This window comes from Peromyscus leucopus, chromosome 1 (assembly GCF_004664715.2).
Source record: "Peromyscus leucopus breed LL Stock chromosome 1, UCI_PerLeu_2.1, whole genome shotgun sequence".
NCBI classification, from domain to species: domain Eukaryota; kingdom Metazoa; phylum Chordata; class Mammalia; order Rodentia; family Cricetidae; genus Peromyscus; species Peromyscus leucopus.
In genome coordinates this window covers 64,441,634-64,455,465 of record NC_051063.1, presented here as the reverse complement: position 1 = coordinate 64,455,465, position 13,832 = coordinate 64,441,634, and the positions used below count along the sequence as shown (strand labels likewise).

Here is a 13,832-nt window from a genome sequence, read left to right as displayed (position 1 = left end):
GGGCACAGAGCTGGGACAACTGGAGAAATGTTGATTCATGATGCTAAGTATTGCTGAGGAGAGTGAAATCCAACAGGAATGAGTCCTGAGGGACACACAAACATGCAGAATACCAGCTAAACCCACAGCCTGCAGAAAGGTAAGGTCTAAGATTGAGGCTCTGCCAAGGACGATGATTATGCTGACTACAGGAGTCCATGTGTAGACAGGAAAGCAGACAGGAAGAAGACACCTCTACCAGGTGACGGGACAGGTGACAATTAGGTAAATACCAACACTGCAAACAAGAAGTGCATGACATCAAGCCAGCTGTCTCTACCTTCCCACAAACTTTCAGCAGAATATGTCTGCTTGGGGACAGGAGAAAATGCTTCAGTGTGACACCCATAGTTTCCCAGCCTGCTGAAGCATATGCAAGCAGGGAGAAATTCTCAGGTGTCAGAAAGATATCCATCACATACCTATAGGCAAAGCTGTGTCTGAGCTTAAGCCCGAACCAATCAGGAAATCTCCAGCCAGTGTTGGCCTCTCATATACCCACGCTGGGAAGACCGGGAGGGGCTGGCCTGAATTTTTTTTGTTCTGTTTGTCTCGAAGCATCTTTCTTGTAAGTTCCAGAGACTAGTAAGGACATTTTAAAAAACAAAAAGAAAAATATACCATAGTGCAAACAAAACTAAGGTATCTATGGAAATTAACACATCTTTGAAATAGAAAAAGTCCATTGTTTTAGAACATAGGACATTTGATCTTATTTAAAAGGAGACATATTTCTATCTGCCCATCACAACATCTGGGCCTAGAAACCAGAGAGCCAGGCCCCCTGAAGGTCTCTCTCTGTCCATCAAGGAGTCCATAGGCATCAGGGAGTCAGCTATGGTGGCCATGGGAGAGTGTCTGCATTTTACCACAGAGCTCTTTCAGATCAGGACACAAGGCAGGAAGTCTAAATTGATTTTCTTAGCAGAGACTAGGTCTAATACCACTTGCTGAGTTAAGACAGGAGTTAGCAACTGACATACATCCTTGCTATGTAAAGACGGCCCACCACAAAGGCTAGATTCTAGGCCATGCACAGAGCACTGGCCTTCCTGGGAGACTAACAATGCTGGGCAACTTTTAGAAGCACCAATTTAGCTCTGCATACTTGTAGGTCACATAGGGTGAGTGGTATGGGGGCAATGTGACAACTGGCATGGGGATATACCAAAAAGACTTTGCTGTGTCCTCTGTGCTCAGCACACAGAGGGAAGGCTGGGGCACTTCACAGAGCTGGGGCTCTGAAAAGGGGTCTGAGGGTCTCAAAGGTAGGCATGTGGTGGCCATATGACACTGGAAACTCAAAAAAAACAAAACAAAACAAAACAAAAACACAGTGTGAGGCAGATAAATCCAAGCAGCAGCAAGTACCATGGAAGAAAATAACCTAGAGGAAATAACTGGTAATTTAAAAAGTACTACCGTGTTAGAAATTGTCACATATTCCAGTAGGGAACCGTAACTGGTGCTGGCTCAGATGCAGTGCAGGTAGACTTGGTCAGACCTTCACTGCATTGTTTATTTTTACGGGTCAGAATTATGACTACAGAACACAATCCAGCCTTAGCCTCACTTAACGGCAAATTATTTTTCTAAGAATAGAAATATCTGCATAGCTAGCACCCAGTGTTGCTGCAAACAGTGGGTGGAGCTGTGGACCATGGTAGATCTGGTACCTGCTGCAGTGTAGAGCCTGTGGCCACACTGCCAAGCTGCTTCCTCAGTTCTTCTAGCTCCTGTGTGGACATCTTAGAGGCTGTAACAGGGATGTTGAAGCTGGTGGTGCTGCTGATGGCAGCATTAGCTGCAAGCTCAGCTCTTTCCTTTGCATTCTGTTGCAAATATTGCAGTGTCTGAAAACACATAAAACCATACATTCACACTGGGCCACAAAAGCTTGCTGTGCTCTACCACCTGTCACGTCACCAAAATAACCGGAGGAGGGGTTGGGGATTTGGTTCAGTGGTAAAGCGCTTGCCTAGCTGGGTTCGGTCCTCAGCTGGGGGGCGGGGGGATTAGTCAATCCCTAATTTCACCCCCAATGGACAAATGTTCCTCTACATTCTACCTACAACATCTGGACTGCAGTACCATTTCCCCCTTCTGTCCTAGTTCCTGGTACACACCTCTGCATTGATGGCGAGTAGGGCTCAACACACTACTCACTGGCTCCATACTGACATATGACACACGCAATAGGTGGGGACCAGCACAGCATTAGAGAAAAGCAGATGTGCCACCTCATGCTACTACTTTCATGTTTCCTGGTCTGTGCCCATCCTGAGTTATATTATGATTTACTGCTATGGTTTGGATATAAAAATGTCTTCCTAGCCAGGCAGTGGTGGCACACACCTTTAAACCCAGCACTCGGAAGCAGAGTCAAGCGGATCTCTGTGAGTTCAAGGCCAGCCTGGCTTATAGAGCGAGATCCAGGACAGGCACCAAAATTACACAGAGAAACCCTGTCTCGGGGAAAAAAAAAAGGTCTTTCCAAAAGATTCACATGTTAAAGGCTCAGTCTCCAGCTGGTGATGGTATTAACATGGGATTGGATCATGAAGACTCTAACCTTATCAATGGATTAACTCACTGATAATACAAACTGAACTCTTCATACCATGAGGTCAGCAGCTCTATCACCTCTTACCAGGCTACTCCCTGATGTTCTGCCTCAACTTGGGCCCAAAAATAATGGGGACTGAAACCACAAACAATACAACCACTTCCCTTTAAGTTTACAGGTATTCTTTCAGTATGGAAAGGCTAATGTTTCACCAAACGAAGGCCTTCAAAGTGTTGCCTTCAGGAGGCACAGCTGCCAGTTAGTGAAAGCAGGGCAAGGATGTGCAGAAGTAAATGCATGTAAGGCATAATCTGCACCCCAGGCTCCTTGAGGACCACAAGCCAGGACTCGGTAGAGACAATGGGGGTATTTTCAATGTCTCCAAAGCAGGTGTGGTGATGCAGATGAGGCAGGAAGCTTACCTCTTTGTCTTCTGTGAGCTTTGATAGCAGGTATACCAGTGGGTCAAGGTTTCTTGTATTTTTAGACTTCAGTTCATCATACTTCTTTAAAAAGTCCTCAGGAGTACGAGAAAATTCTGCAATTTTAACCTCATATCACAAGCATAAGTAATTTAATGATAGGATCAAATACTTAAAAAAAAACCTTAATTAAAAGAAACAAATAAACAAACCACAGTTGAATTAGGTGAGCTAAATAACCACATCTCTGAAATAAACAGGAAATGAATGTCAATGTGCCACCCAAAGCAGCCACCCTTCTTTTATGACTTCTCACAGTTTACGCTTCACAGGCCTGGGAGCGCTCACAAACTCCCCTACAAGTTCAAGCATTCTTTCATACTTGTTGCCTCTTGAACTCCCTGCCTGTACCAATTCAGGGATGTTTCACTCAGCAGTTTTTAATGACGTGGCGTGTGCTTCCTGAGCCATGCTCCACTCAATTTGTCTGACTGTACTGGGGCCATCATTATACTGTTTAAGTGATGCTTCACAATGTCTGCTTTATTTTATTTTAACTTTCAAAAGATTTACTTTTATTTATGTGTCCGAGTGCTTTGCTTACATACATGTCTATGCACTGTGTGCATACAGTGTCCATGGAGACCAGGAAAGGGTACTGGAGGCCCTGGAACTAGAGTTATATACGGTTGTGAGCTACCATGTGGGGAACTGGAAACTGAACCAGGTCCTCTGCAAGAGCTGCAAGCAGTCCCGTCCTCCCCCACCCCCCAAACAGGGTTTCTCTGTGTAGCCCTGGCTGTCCTGGAACTCACTCTGTAGACCAGGCTGGCCTCGAACTCAGAGATCCGCCTGCCTCTGCCTCCCAAGTGCTGGGACTAAGGGCGTGCTCCACCGCCGCCTGGCTGCTGCAAGTGTTCTTAATCACTGAGCTGTCTCTGTAGCATCTATGTTTTTAGGTCTAAAAACATCTATATTTTTAGATGTAGATTTCAAATTCAAAGGTATCTTTTATTAAAGATGCATAACTGAATTATGATGCCAGGTGTGGTGTGGCACACACCCTTAATCCCAGATAGATCTGAGTTCAGGGCCAGCCTGTTTTACATATGTACATAGTGAGTTTCAGACAGGCCAAGGCTACACAAAGAAAGAGATAAAAAGGAAAAAAAAAAAACGAAAGAAATTTCAATGTGATTAATATCAGTAGTTTTCCTTTTCCCACCCAGGAATTTTTACATACATTAAGTCTCCTCCTTAATATATGTAAACTGTGTTGGAGAAACAGAGGAGGACTGTGTACGTGACAGTTCAAGACTACTCTCTCTGGACATCCACTGATTCATCTGTATAATGGGGTAAGTAACAGGAGCTATCATTGCTGGGAACCAGAAGCCTAACAGAGCACAGTGAATGCCAGGTTCAAGGGAAGCATCCACCAGGTGCTGTTGGCCCAGCACTAGCCATGCTGTGTCTATGAAGGGAAGGACCCCATCTCCATAGCCCTACGATGAGTGTCCACACCCACGACTATACCTTCAGGCTCCCATCCCTATGGTCCTGTATCAGGAACAGGTGCTCACCTTGGCACTGTGGGCAGAGACTGTGGTTGTAACATATGGTGTCCGGTTCTTCTGCAGCAGGTCAATGTAGACCTCAGCCCCGTCCCCACCATGGATGCGTAGCAGGCTGAGCAGCTCATTGACATCATGGTGAATCCGAAATTCACTCATAGTTTAGCTCTGAGACACCAACATAGCAATATTCTCCTGAAGGCAGGAAGAAAGCTGTTCATAAAATTAAACCTAAAATGTCTTTTGACTGAGTCAAGCCTTCGACATAAAAATCATTGTCAAGATTATGTAAACCATGAGCCTCTCCCTCTCCCTGGCAGTCTGATCTATCAAAATGCTACCGATCTACAAAATCTGCCAGCCACCGTCACTGCCACTGTCACTGCATTCACCTGTATCATACACAGCCCTGTCGACTCGGCTTTCAGTATTTTTCCAGCTCACACCACCACTTGAGCCAGCTGTACCAGCTAAATCACTGAAATGGGCCAGACAAACCTGGCTCTCACTTCCTGGTCCAGCCCATCCTCATGTAACCACCGGGCAGCAGGAGGCAGATTTGATATTTTGTCTCAGCTTTTCTGGCCCTGGCTGGGCAGACACAAGGATCCTGCCCTTTGAGGGAACTTGCACAGGCCTAGGCTACTGTCTCTGTCCTGATGTAGTAAAACTTCCCACTCATGAGGCTATACCCAATTCTTAAAGCCTAAACTGTAAGTTGGTACCTCTGTTCACATGCCTGTCTGGCATTCTTTTTGCACTCTAAAACCTTCAATGTTTCTTTTCTGGTCCAGGCCTGACAACATATAAAGATAGTTTAGGTAGGTAAGATTTAGGTAGGTAAGAATATGTGGAATATTCCACATATTCCAGCTTTACTGATGCTGTAGGACCAGCTGTACTGAGGTCTAGACACTGGCTAAAGTGGTGGAGATCAAAACGATTTCTAAGGCTGTAACCCCAGAACTTGAGAGGCTGGGCAGGAAGAACACAGTCAAAGCCAGTCTGGGATACAGCAAGAACCTATCTAAAAATCAAGCAGAACTGTATTTGACGTCACAGAGCAACAGCAGAAGACAGCATGTCAATTTCTAAACCAATGTTCTACTGGTTAGGAAAGGTATGGTGACTTCTATCCCATCATCCCAGTGGAAAGGTTGACCTGTGGAGACAGTATATAATGTCCTAGTGGGTAACAGATATACCAACTTCCTGGTACTAATAGCTGAGAACATGGGGTCTTCCACTGATGGCTGAGCTAGTCAGTCAGTATCAGAATTGCTATTAAACAGCATTAAGGAAAACAAACACTAGCTACAGTTTAAAAATTAAGAACAATAAAAACTTTATGTATGTTATAAGTACATAGTAATAAACCCATGTCAGGATTCTTAATTTGAGATCCACAAACAGTAGTGAAGTTGTGCCTGGAGATGAGACTTTACTATTCATATCTGTGAATTTTCTGAGCATTCTTGTACATTCACAAAGGTATAACTCAGAAGTTAAGAACTGCTGTGCTAGCATCTCCAGTTGAGACAAGCCTTGAGTTAAACAGTGTCAAGGGCAGGAGACTCAGCACACACTCCCACAGTATGCTAATGTACAAATAGTAGCATCTTGGAACTCTACCTTGAGAGTTCCACTGTAAACCCATGTAACAGAATGCAGTTTCTTAGTTTATCACCCTCCACCAATGGTCAAAACAGGTGTCTCCAAGAACTAAAACAAAATGGAAAGCCTAAAGCGGGTATCAAATCCCCAGCACACAAACTTCCAAATCAAGAGGTGTTCAGTGTAACCACAATAAAAAGCACACCACAGCAGAGTGTGGGCTGTGGAGTCTTACACAATAGAAACATGATTCTTTCAGTTGTGGGGTGTGGACACCAGTCAAAACGCTAGCTAGCCCCTTGCATGCTGCTCATGAAAAGAGGGCTTAACAGAGCTCCCTAGAGTTGCTATGGAGATTAAAACAGATACTGCCTCAACACGTTTGCTCTGGTTTCTGGGAACTGGTTATGCTCACTAAGTAATGTGGGAATTACTTAGTTTTAGAGAGACAGTAAGATGCTGATAGTATCTTTAATGCAGGTATCTCGAGGCTAGATACTTGGCTCAGCAATTAAAAGCATCTTGCAGAAGACCTGGGTTGAGTTCCCAGCTCCCATATGGTAGCTCAAAACCGTCTCTGATTCTAATCCAAGGAGAACTGACACTTTTCTAGCCTCCACTGGCACATGGTGCACAAACAAAAATGCAGACAAAACACCCATACATTAAAAAATAAAAATAAAATGTTCAAGAATTTTTTTTTTTAAAATATTGGTAGGTCTTAAAAGAGGCACTTTAAGCTACCTGTCAAGCAGAATGCAAACCCCCAAACTTCCCCCACATATGGTCTCTTCAAATTCAGCAGTAACCAAGAGGCTTTGCAAGGCCCAAAGGCTGTCCTGCAACATGCTAGATGGCAAAGAAGGTATGAGCCACCAACACAAAGTCCTGCCCACCAGACACAGGGCAGGGTACTACCACCAAAGGATCATCTACACAGATACTTGTTTAAAATCATATCCAAGTAAACGTGTAAATCCTCAGATATCATTACTTCCCATGTATTAATCCAAGGAGGCTGCTGTGCTTCCTGATTTATAGATCATTGTGGGTGAGAGGGGGCAGACTTCTCTCATCTCTAAACAGTAGCTTCCTTTAAGGCTTTAGAGATGTCCTAGGAGACATACCTAAACTTTGGTTGTCACACAATGAAAAGACACTCTTGGCAGTTAGTGGACAAGGGACACAGACAGTAACATCCACACAATTGTTTCTACATACAGGAAGACAAAGTCACAGTTGAAAGGTCCAACTGTAGAGAAGTCTGATCAACCCTCAATAGCCTGCACGACTTTCTCATACTCCTTGGTTCCTATCTCTATCAGTCACCACAGATACACTAGACCAAACATAACTTATTTAGCAAAGTCTGGCACAACCAATTATGAGCAAACCAGATGCATATTTCCAGTGAACAGTGGCTAAAATGGAGTTGGGGTGGGGGTAGAAGAGGTGTAAAAGGGGGAGTCTGGAGCAATTCTCAACCTGTGGGTCAAGACCCCCATGACCCTTTCACAGGGTCACATATCAGATATCCTGCATTCATATATTTACATTACAATTTACAACAGTAGCAAAATTACAGTTATGAAGTAGCAACAAAATAATTGTATGGTTAGGGGTCATCACAACATGAGGAACTGTATTAAAGGTCTGCAGCATTAGGAAGGCTGAGAGCCACTAAAGGCTCCTGGATAATAGTACAAACCAGAGTGTGCTGGTTGGTTTTTGTCAAATGACACAAGCCTAGACATGCCTGGGAAGACAGACTCACCCGAGGAACTGTCTCCACCAGGGTGGTCTGTACGTTTCTTTGGTAGATGATTAATGCGAGAGGGCCCAGATCACTGTGGGTGGTGCTTTTGAGCAAGTGGTTCTGGGGTATATAAAAAAGCAGGCTGGCTGGGTGTGATGGCTCACACTTTTAATCCCAGCAATCAGGAGGCAGAGGCAGGCCAATCTCTGAGTTTGAGGCCAGCCTGGTCTATACAAGTGAGCTCCAGGACAGCCAGGGCTGTCACACAGAGACACCCTGTCTCAAAAAACCAAACCAAAAAAAAAGAAAGGGGGGGACGACACGGAGGGAGGGAGGGAGGGAGGGAGGGAGGGAGGGGAGGGGGGAGAGAGAGATGGAGAGAGGGAGGGAGAGGGAGAGGGGGGAGGGAGAGAGAGAGAGAAAGAGAGAGGAGGGAGAGGGAGAGGGAGAGAGGGAGAGATGGGCTGAGTAAGCTAGGAGGAGTAAGTAAGCAGCTTTAATTTCTGCCCTTCTGCCCTACTTCTCTTCATGGAAAACTACAGCTGTAAGCTGGAACAAACCCTTTCCTCCCGAAGTTGCCTTTTGTCACGGTGTTTATCACAGCTATGGAAACCTAACCAAGACACGGCCTGTCAAGAACATTTTATAACTTGCAAAATGTCAAGAATCCAAATGCTTTTACAGAGACAGAAGAGTGAGAGAGATGACGTCACCGCTGGCCCACAGGCAGATAGATGGCTAGAGACATGGACACAGACCTTCATTTCTAAGGCATAAAGACACACACACAAAAAGTTTTCTTTTTTATGGTTAAGGGGAAAGTTTTATTGTAAATAAGAGAGAGAAAATATCCAGAGACATCTGGAAGAGTCCAGAGCAGAGGAAGAAAAATAGACTGGTCATGGCCAAGGCTATCTGAAAGAAGGGAGAATAGCCCCCAAAGGTTTTCGTTTGTATCTGTTAAACAGTAGTACCCCTTCTTCTTCCTTGATATCACCTTCATACAGGTGAGCCCTGCTCTGTCCTATTTTGGGAGAGGAGGGAAGTTAAAGCTCCCGAACGCGTCAGCTGCACATCTCAATCGTCTTTTTGTTTAGGTTAGGGTTTCTTCCCATGTCTGTCTCTACTGAAGGTGACCCTGACTCCTTCACTCCAGAAGACCCGCAAGCCAGCTCCGCAGTCACCGCGGGGCTCTCAGGAGAGAAGTCACATTAACCGTGAACTTCCCACGGCCACTGCCTCCAGCAGTGGAAGGGCAGAAACAGCCAGGGGCTGTCGCACCGAGGAGCTGCGGGGCAGGCCCGGATTGGCAGTCGGAACTGCCGGTGGCAGATGCCCAAGAGAATCAGACTCTTCACCGCTGCAGGTTAGTCGGATTCCCGTCCCCGGTCCCGCGCCCGGTTCCAGCCCCGCCCCTCCCCGACAGGTTCCCGCCACAACCCAGAACCAGCCCTCACTCACCTCCGCGCGCCGCGTTCCGCCCCGCAGGGTTGCCACAGGAAGTTAATAGACGTCACGTCCGTCACCGCCCCGCCGACGGTGGCCGAAGGGCTGCGGCGGCCGTGGAGATGTTGCTTCCCCCTGCGCTCTATTCCCGCCTGGCCGGGACGCCCGGGGCAGCCGAACCGCTGCCGGTGGAGCGGAGCCCTGCAGCTGGGGCGGCGCCCTTCCGGTTCACACCGCGCCCCGTGCGCTTCCCGCGGGATCACGAGTTCTTTGAGGTGCGTGAGAACCTGGGCGGAAGGTTTCCTGAGCCCCCCACCCTGCAGGGCGGGGCCTAGGGGGGGGCAGGACTGTCGCTGGGGGCGGGGCTAGGCTAGGCGGAGCTTGTTTGTGTGGGCGGGACATAGGGGCTGGACACATCTCTGTAGGTTGGGGCGTGATTCAAAGCTGCAGGGCGAGGCTTCAAGACCCGGGTCCACCCCTGGCTTTTGGCGCGTATCTTCCGTAGGATGGGGATGTGCAACGGCACCTCTACCTGCAGGACATGCTCACGCAAGTGTCCGAGACGCCGGAGAAGTCCATGTGAGCAGCTTGCCTTCGAGGCCTTTCTCTTGCTAGCGCTACCCTGGCTCCTCCTCTCCCGCCCGCAAACAGGCTAGGACTGGAACCCCTTCCAGATGACACCCTGAGTATCATCGGCTTCGCACCACCCTACCCGCGCACATGCATGGCTTGGCTGGGTCCTCCCTCCCCTAGTCTATTAGTAAGGCTTGGGGTGGCACAGGAACTCTGAACTTGTTTCAGGCTCACCAACAGGAATCTGGGTTGGAAATTCCTCCTAGAATTCCTGCCTGGGGTGGGGACATCCTTCCAAGTAACACAGCTCCTTTCCCAGGGTGCCTGAGTTCACCTGTCAGGTGGCTGGCTGCTGCCAAGTGTTCGCCGCCCTAGAGGACTACCAGCATCACTATCACATGTCACATGGAAACACCTGCTCCCTCTGCAGCCGTGCCTTCCCCTCTGGGCATTTGTTGGACGTCCACATCCTGGAATGGCATGACTCTCTGTTCCAGATCCTGGCCCAGAGGCAAGATATGGTGGGTGTTGGCTACACTGAACACCTCTGCAACGGTGACTGGGATCAGGGCTTAGGGCAGGGTGAGAGTGGAGGTGACACCTTGTTCTTTGTAGTACCAGTGCTTGGTTGAAGGCTGCCCGCAGAAGTTCAGGACCAGCCAGGACCGGAAGGATCACATGGTGAGGCTCCACTTGTACCCTGCGGATTTCCGATTTGATAAGCCCAAGACAAACAGAGGGTACGTAGGGACCCAGTTGTGACTGCCCCCAGTCTTAAGCCTGGGAACAGACACTGTAGTCAAAGCTGACTTAGTTTTTATTTACACACAGGTAGCTGAAACTCTGAGGACAGTGAATTAGGATGCTTGGGGTATACGCTGGTGGAGACAGGAGGGCACTTCCTGGCTAGGGGCAGAGGGAGTGGTACTGGCAGGTGCTTGTGCTGATCTGTGCCCTGCATGCCCCTCTGAATCTACCAGCAGGGGCATTTGGGGACTAGCCCAGTGCATGTACTCTTCACACTTCTCCCATGGGACCTCATAGATTTTTTTTTTCACTTTTTCCTCTCTGCTTACTTTTATAAACTTGTCAACAAAGCTGTCTGTTAACCTGACTGTTTATACTGCCCAGGAAAATCACTCCTGGAATAACTCTTAGTCTAATACTTCTTTGCTTCCTTTCAAACATGATTCCTTTCAGTGAACTCTCCGTAATCATTAGCTATTGCATTGATTGGGGTTGGGGAGAGAACTCGCTCAGTGGAGTGTTTAAGCTTGAGGTTCAGTCCCTGTCACCTGTCTACAAAAGCCAAGGATCATGGGGCACACATATAAAATGCTAGCACTAGAGAAGTGGAGATAGAGGTCTCTGGGGTTAGGCCAGCCAGCCTAGCCTCAGCTGTGAGCTCCAGGTCCCAGGGAGAGGCCCTGTCTCAAAAAATAGAGTAGATGGCTACTGAGGAATGACACCTGAGGTGGGCCTCTGTCCTACACACACATGCATACACCACACACGTGGGTATACACACATAAGCACACACAATAAGTAAATGAATAAAAATTTCGTGAAGTCCTTATTTTCTCCAAGCAGTGCACCTTTCTGTGTAACATAATTAGAGAACCCATTGCATTGTGGAATGCTTCATGAGAATCTGAGTCTTCAGTACTTCTCTATGTCTGCAATGCTGGATTAGCTCATTGGTAGTAGGGGACAAGAATCTATGTTATCTAGTTAATTTTAGTAAATCTCTCCCTCATGGCAAGACAATTGGGGGCTGGGAATAGAGCTCAGAGGTAGAGTGCTGTCCACAATACCCACATCAGATGGCTCCCAACTGCTTGTAATTTCAGCTCCAAGGGATCCCATGCCCTTTTCTGTCCTCCAGGCGTCCACACGTGTGGCACTGAGAGGACACATACATATACATGAGTAGAAAAATAGAAAAGCTTCAAGAAAAATACTGCTGGGGACTTTGGAAGGCAGAGGCAGGCAGATCTCTGCATTTGAGGCCATCCTGGTCTCACATACCAAGTTCCTGGCCAGCTGTCTTCTTTCTTCCTTTTTTTCAGGGGTCGGGTAGGTGTCTCACTGTGTGTACTGTAGCTCTGGCTCATCTGGAACTCACTTTGTAGGCCTGGCTATCCTCCAGAACTCACAGAGATCACCTTTCTCTCCCTCTCCAGTGTTGGGATTAAAGGACGCACTATTGCACCTGGCCCCAGATGTCTTTAAAGGGGGAAGGATGGGGCGGTGATGGCGCACACCTTTAATCCCAGCATCCTGGAGGCAGAGGCTGGCGGATCTCTGTGAGTTCGAGGCCAACCTGGTCTACAGAGCGAGCTCTAGAACAGGTGCCAAAAACACACAGAGAAACCCTGTCTCAAAAAAAAAGGGGGGGGGGGATGAAGAATCATTATGTTTAAATTTATAAATTATCAGATTTAGCTATATGAATGCATGACCATGCCATAAAGCATTCTTCTTTTTCCAATAGCCTGAAAATTTTATTGTAATAGTAGAATATGCCAAAATAGTAAAAAACAAACATTTTTGCAAGAAAAAAAGTGTCTTTCTTGAGAGTTTAGTGCTGGAGAACCAAGTACAAGTGCTGCCCACTGCTTTGTCCTCTACAGCCCAGCCGTGCCAGCTGCTCCAGACCCACCAGCCAGAGCCCTGAAAGATGACAGTGACGCCATGGATATCTGCTCTGAACCTGCTGCCCAACCTCCCTGCAGGCGGACCTACAGCCACAGGTCAGTGTGTGCATCTTTCCGTGTGTATTAATGACTCTAGGCTTGAGAGTGAGTACCACTGGGCAAGAAGATGGGCTTCATTGCTGGTGACAACCTGAATGTTATAGTGTCCTCCTTTCCTGTGCTTTGGACCCTGGAGCCCAGCATGCCAGCACCACCCCCTTGTCACTGTCACCTCTGCTGGGTGGAAAGGACCTTCTCCTGTGTTTGCCTGGCAGACTGTCTTTCTTAGATTGCACTCACACCAGCTTTAACTATTATTTTGGGGAAATTTTTGAAATTTCCCCAAATTGGTGGTGGGGTGGCCCAAGAATCCAAACCAGCAGGAAGATGGACATGGATGCCCCTCATTTGCCTTCCAGCAGCCATCTTCCATGGTTGTTTGGACCTTGGCCTATGAGTACCCTGCCTGCCTGTGGTGATTAGGTTTCAGCAATGGAGATAACAGGAAACCGATGCCATAGGGGCCTCTGCGGGAGCTAACCTTGCTGGCTAAATTCTTCTAAGCAAATGCACATTGGTACCAGGAAGATATCCCACAGGAAGCACGCCTGAGACCAGGAGCTGATCCTAGGACCCAAGAGACCAGACTCCATTTCCTGAGTGTTCCACAAAGCACAAGGAGAACATTCCAGAATACAAATGTGAAGGAAGTAGAGACAAGCTGTGTGTTGTTAAAGATAATGCCATTGTTTGAGATGACCATTTTTCTGTTTCAGAATACCTTCTACTGTCTGTTTTGGCCAGGGTGCAGCCAGAGGCTTTAAAAGCACTAAGAAAAGAAACAAACACCACTGATGGATCCTGGCGAGGAAAGCCAGACGGACTTTCGGGGAGTGGTGTGCCAGGGCCTTTCTCTTGCTTCTGGATAGCTGCCCTGAGCTGGACCGTTGCCACCTCCTTATTTCCATGTCTGAACACATGAAGCAGCCAGTGTGTAGAAACTCAGAATCTGCAGATTCCAGAAATAACCAGAACACACTGAAGGAGAGATGGAGAAACCACCTACCTGCTTCGTGGGGGCTGCTCTAAGAATGTCACTATTAAACATATGAAATAAATTTTTTCACTGATGATCAGAAAAGGGAA

At 47.3% G+C, this 13,832-nt stretch overlaps 2 protein-coding genes across 3 annotated transcripts in view; one reads left to right on the top strand and one right to left on the bottom strand.

The window, feature by feature from the left end:
* Nucleotides 1–9,766, bottom strand: part of Tubgcp2 (tubulin gamma complex associated protein 2) — a 24,158-nt gene extending 14,392 nt beyond the window's left edge. Inside the window, exons 1-5 of one of the 2 annotated variants that reach the window (XM_028869578.1) lie at nt 9,433–9,766; nt 4,611–4,796; nt 3,028–3,156; nt 1,716–1,892; nt 462–621 (exon numbers count right to left, since the gene is read on the bottom strand). In XM_028869578.1, coding sequence (XP_028725411.1) covers nt 462–621; nt 1,716–1,892; nt 3,028–3,156; nt 4,611–4,760 — 616 coding nt within the window. In that variant the 5' untranslated portion in view covers nt 4,761–4,796; nt 9,433–9,766. Of the gene's footprint in view, nt 1–461; nt 622–1,715; nt 1,893–3,027; nt 3,157–4,610; nt 4,797–9,432 lie in introns of those variants that run through there. The other variant, XM_028869596.1, reaches the window with a different exon arrangement.
* Znf511 (zinc finger protein 511) lies at nt 9,484–13,832 on the top strand. The gene is made up of 6 exons (XM_028869608.2): nt 9,484–9,692; nt 9,923–9,996; nt 10,310–10,511; nt 10,606–10,730; nt 12,624–12,743; nt 13,463–13,832. Exons 1-6 carry the CDS (start codon nt 9,540–9,542, stop codon nt 13,539–13,541), a joined length of 753 nt encoding a protein of 250 aa, XP_028725441.1. The 5' UTR covers nt 9,484–9,539; the 3' UTR covers nt 13,542–13,832.

What these genes read in the sequence shown, in the direction of transcription:
- Znf511 (XM_028869608.2), top strand. Translation starts at nt 9,540, where the DNA reads ATGTTGCTTCCCCCTGCGCTCTATTCCCGCCTGGCCGGGACGCCCGGG. An exon ending in GAGACGCCGGAGAAGTCCAT is followed by an intron (nt 9,997 to 10,309) that starts GTGAGCAGCTTG and finishes CTCCTTTCCCAG; the next exon opens with GGTGCCTGAGTTCACCTGTC. An exon ending in TGGCCCAGAGGCAAGATATG is followed by an intron (nt 10,512 to 10,605) that starts GTGGGTGTTGGC and finishes TGTTCTTTGTAG; the next exon opens with TACCAGTGCTTGGTTGAAGG.